We start from the raw sequence: 3,149 nt of genomic DNA on the forward strand, positions 1-3,149 counted from the left end.
GCTATGGCCTGACATCATTAGGATCTATTCCTTCTTCCCAGACCAGTTTGCCATATCTGCAGTCAAACATGCAATCTTGGATCAGCCTCTTACACTGACTTCCTCATTTGTTGGAAGACTGTCCTCCTTGTATTGAGGGACTGCTGATGCACCATAGTTTTCATTAATCAAAGTATGGTACAAATTTGCAGTGTAAATAAGGAAAGGGATGGGAAATAATAGAAGATTTATTTATGGATTAATTATGGGCATGGTAGTATTGGGAAGACGGTGTTCCCTTCCTGCTTCCTTGTTTCGGGAAAGAGGTGATACAGAGAGGATTTAAGAGGACATGGTTGTTCTTGGGAAGCAGTTAAGAATGATTAGTTATAAAGACTGAAATGGTGGGACTGCTTAGTTTAAAAGAACTCTAACAAGAAAGAACTATTTGAACCTAGGGGCTGAGGAAGAGAGGGAAGTCCATTCTACAGCCCTTCTGTGTAATTACCTAACATTCAATTTGATTGCTAGCTCTGAACTGATGAGCACATGCTGGAAAGAATTGATATTTTAGATCTTCTGGATTGTCATAATTGAGGTCTACTTAATAAATGTTAGTGCTCTGGATGGCAAGCTTCTGAAGCTGCCTCAGATTTAACCAGTAAATGTTGTAAGGCAGTGGGGTCCTGCCTTTTTGTCAGGTGTGCCACAGTAGCCTTGCATCCTCTTCAAGTGCCACTCCCGTCCCTTTTCTGTGCCCATTCAGATGCTTTGCTTTCTGCTCCCTGCCTGATCTGTTGCCCTGCTTTCTGCTCCCTGCTCTGGCTGCTGCTGTGCTGCCTTTTCCCTCCCCAGTCTGCTGCGTGCAACACACACAGGCTACCCATGCTGCACACTAGTCACCCCTGTTGTAAGGAACTAAAGAAATGTTGGTTCAGTGTATGGTGTTAACAGTTTTGTCACTCAGTGTATAACTGGCCTGTGAGAAGCAAGTGTGGGTTTTTGGGTTTTTTTGTTATATCTTTTATTGGACTGGCTGTATAGCTGGGAGAAATGTTAAACCAGTTTTCAGACACGAAATCCCTTTCTTCAGATCATGGGGGTTTTTTTTATGATTTGTCAGTGACACTCATGGTGATGTGAAGAGAGTACAAACATGGCTATGATGTATGTTTTTGCTGCATGTTCTGCAGCCTTCCAACTGTTCTTTATTTTTGTTTTGTAGTGTCCAGCCCTCAAACAGTTGTGGAGTTGTTCTTTCAGGAAGTGGCAAGAAAACTCATAATTTCTCACTTCTTCTCTCAACCCAATGCCTCTTTGACAGAAACCAGTTTGAATTGGCCTCATCTGATTACTACAGTTATCGCTGATCTCCTGCCACTTCTGTATCCTTGAATAATGAAGTTGTGATGAAGAACTGTGTATAACTGGATGTTACACAATGCTGTAAATCGGGGGTCAACAACCTTTTATTAAGGGTGGGCCACCCATTGAGGTCTGGCTGTCACCTCGGGCAATCAAACCCCAGTGTGGTCTCTGCTCATCATCCCTGCTGACAAGTATGGGGAGCCAAGAGTTGCAATGGCTAATTTGGTAGCGATGGGGCAGTAGTGGATGCAGTGGGAGGGAGAGATAGCAGCCTTCTCAACAAAGCACGGGGTTGGAGCTGGAGCAGCAGCTGGGATCAGCAGGCCATTAGTAAAATGCAGGCTGGATCAGGTGGAAGTAGGGGTTGGCCAGCCATTATTAAAATACGGACTAGATCAGATCTTTGTGGAACAGATATGGTCTCATTTAGGGCTGGATCTGGCCCATGGGCCGTAGATTGCTGACACCTGCTGTAGATTACAGGTAACAGCGGTCTGCTTTTAAGAGTAATGCACAGTTTGAAGGATCAGATCTAGATGCCTGAAGTTGGGCTCTTGAATCCATATTTAGCCTCTGAAATAAATGCCCTAATTCCAGGTGAGGTTACTATGATATGTAGGTGTTTGGAGCTTTTCAAAGTCAGGTCAATTTCAGGTGCTTTAAACATGGGTTTGAAAACTAACCTTAGGACCTCAAGTGTGAAAAACTTGGTATGTTTATTGGGTTGAGAGATTTTTTTCCCCCTCGCCACCTTCAGCCCCCTGAGGAGTTGAGTGGTGGTGGAGTTGGATTAGCTAATGGCTTTGCCCGGCATGCCTGAATACTGTTACAGTAAAACAAATTCATATAAAGCAGCCTAATCTCTTTACTCTTGAGCAAACTGAACACCGGAGGCATACGCATTTCAAAGCTATTATTTTTAAAGCTCGTCTAGACTAAATTTTTGCTTTCTTTCCTGACTGCAGAGGAATTGCCCTGTTCCTTAGCTAATGCTCAGGTGGCCCAGCAATCCTGGGTTTCTCTTCCCAGAATGTTTAATGGGGAGCTGTCAGTATACCCAGCTGCAGGTGAGTTGTTAGCACATGTGGAAAATAATTCTTTCTCTTTAACAGCAGCGTCCACAAAATGAAGAATGTATCTCATCTATTGATTTTTGAGCCAGAAAATACCCAGTACTTTTCCTTGTTTGTGTAGGAAAGAAAAGACTAGAAACTGACTTTGCATGGGAATGAATGTTCATAACCAGCCCGCTGGTTAGAGACAGAACAAATCGATATTCTCTAGATCAGGGATGACCAAGATACAGCTCATGGAACAGATCTCATGATGGTTTTTCTAGCCAGCAGGGTTCCTTTCAAGTCTGGAAACTTGGTGACAGAACAACTGGTAGCTGCTGCTTGAATTTCCTATCACTAAACTTCTAGACCCATTTCTAATTTTTAGTCCTTATGAGCCAGATAATGAGCCAGCTCCTTATTTGGCCTGCAGACCGACTCTGTGCCACTCGTACAACTCACGGGGCTGGATAAGTCATGTACCACTGTTCTAGATGGAGGATGAGAGGCACTATGATATGACTACTTGATAAAGACCAATTTTTGAGGGTGTTCTTGTGGCCTTACTCATATCTGAATTATCTGGTTCCTGTTCAGGCTTAGCTACTCCTTTGGTGCCCTTGACCAGTCTCTGCAGCCTCTCCAGGGGACAGGCCCTGGAAAGGGCTTGTACTGGGATAAAATCTCGCGATTCTCTTGTTCTTTGTTCTGGGTCCTTGGGCTATAGTACCCCATGATTGTTCAGCA

The 3,149-nt window shown here is 43.9% G+C and overlaps 1 protein-coding gene across 1 annotated transcript in view; it reads left to right on the forward strand.

The window, feature by feature from the left end:
• NUP160 (nucleoporin 160) overlaps window positions 1–3,149 on the forward strand; it is a gene marked incomplete at its 5' end in the record, with an annotated part of 61,332 nt that overhangs the window by 31,573 nt on the left and 26,610 nt on the right. Inside the window, 2 exons of the mRNA XM_006035827.2 lie at window positions 1,205–1,364; window positions 2,345–2,414. Of these exons, the coding sequence (XP_006035889.1) occupies window positions 1,205–1,364; window positions 2,345–2,414 (230 nt within the window). The remainder of the gene's footprint in view (window positions 1–1,204; window positions 1,365–2,344; window positions 2,415–3,149) is intronic.

The sequence above is a fragment of the Alligator sinensis genome, unplaced genomic scaffold, assembly GCF_000455745.1.
Source record: "Alligator sinensis unplaced genomic scaffold, ASM45574v1 scaffold155_1, whole genome shotgun sequence".
NCBI classification, from domain to species: Eukaryota; Metazoa; Chordata; order Crocodylia; family Alligatoridae; genus Alligator; species Alligator sinensis.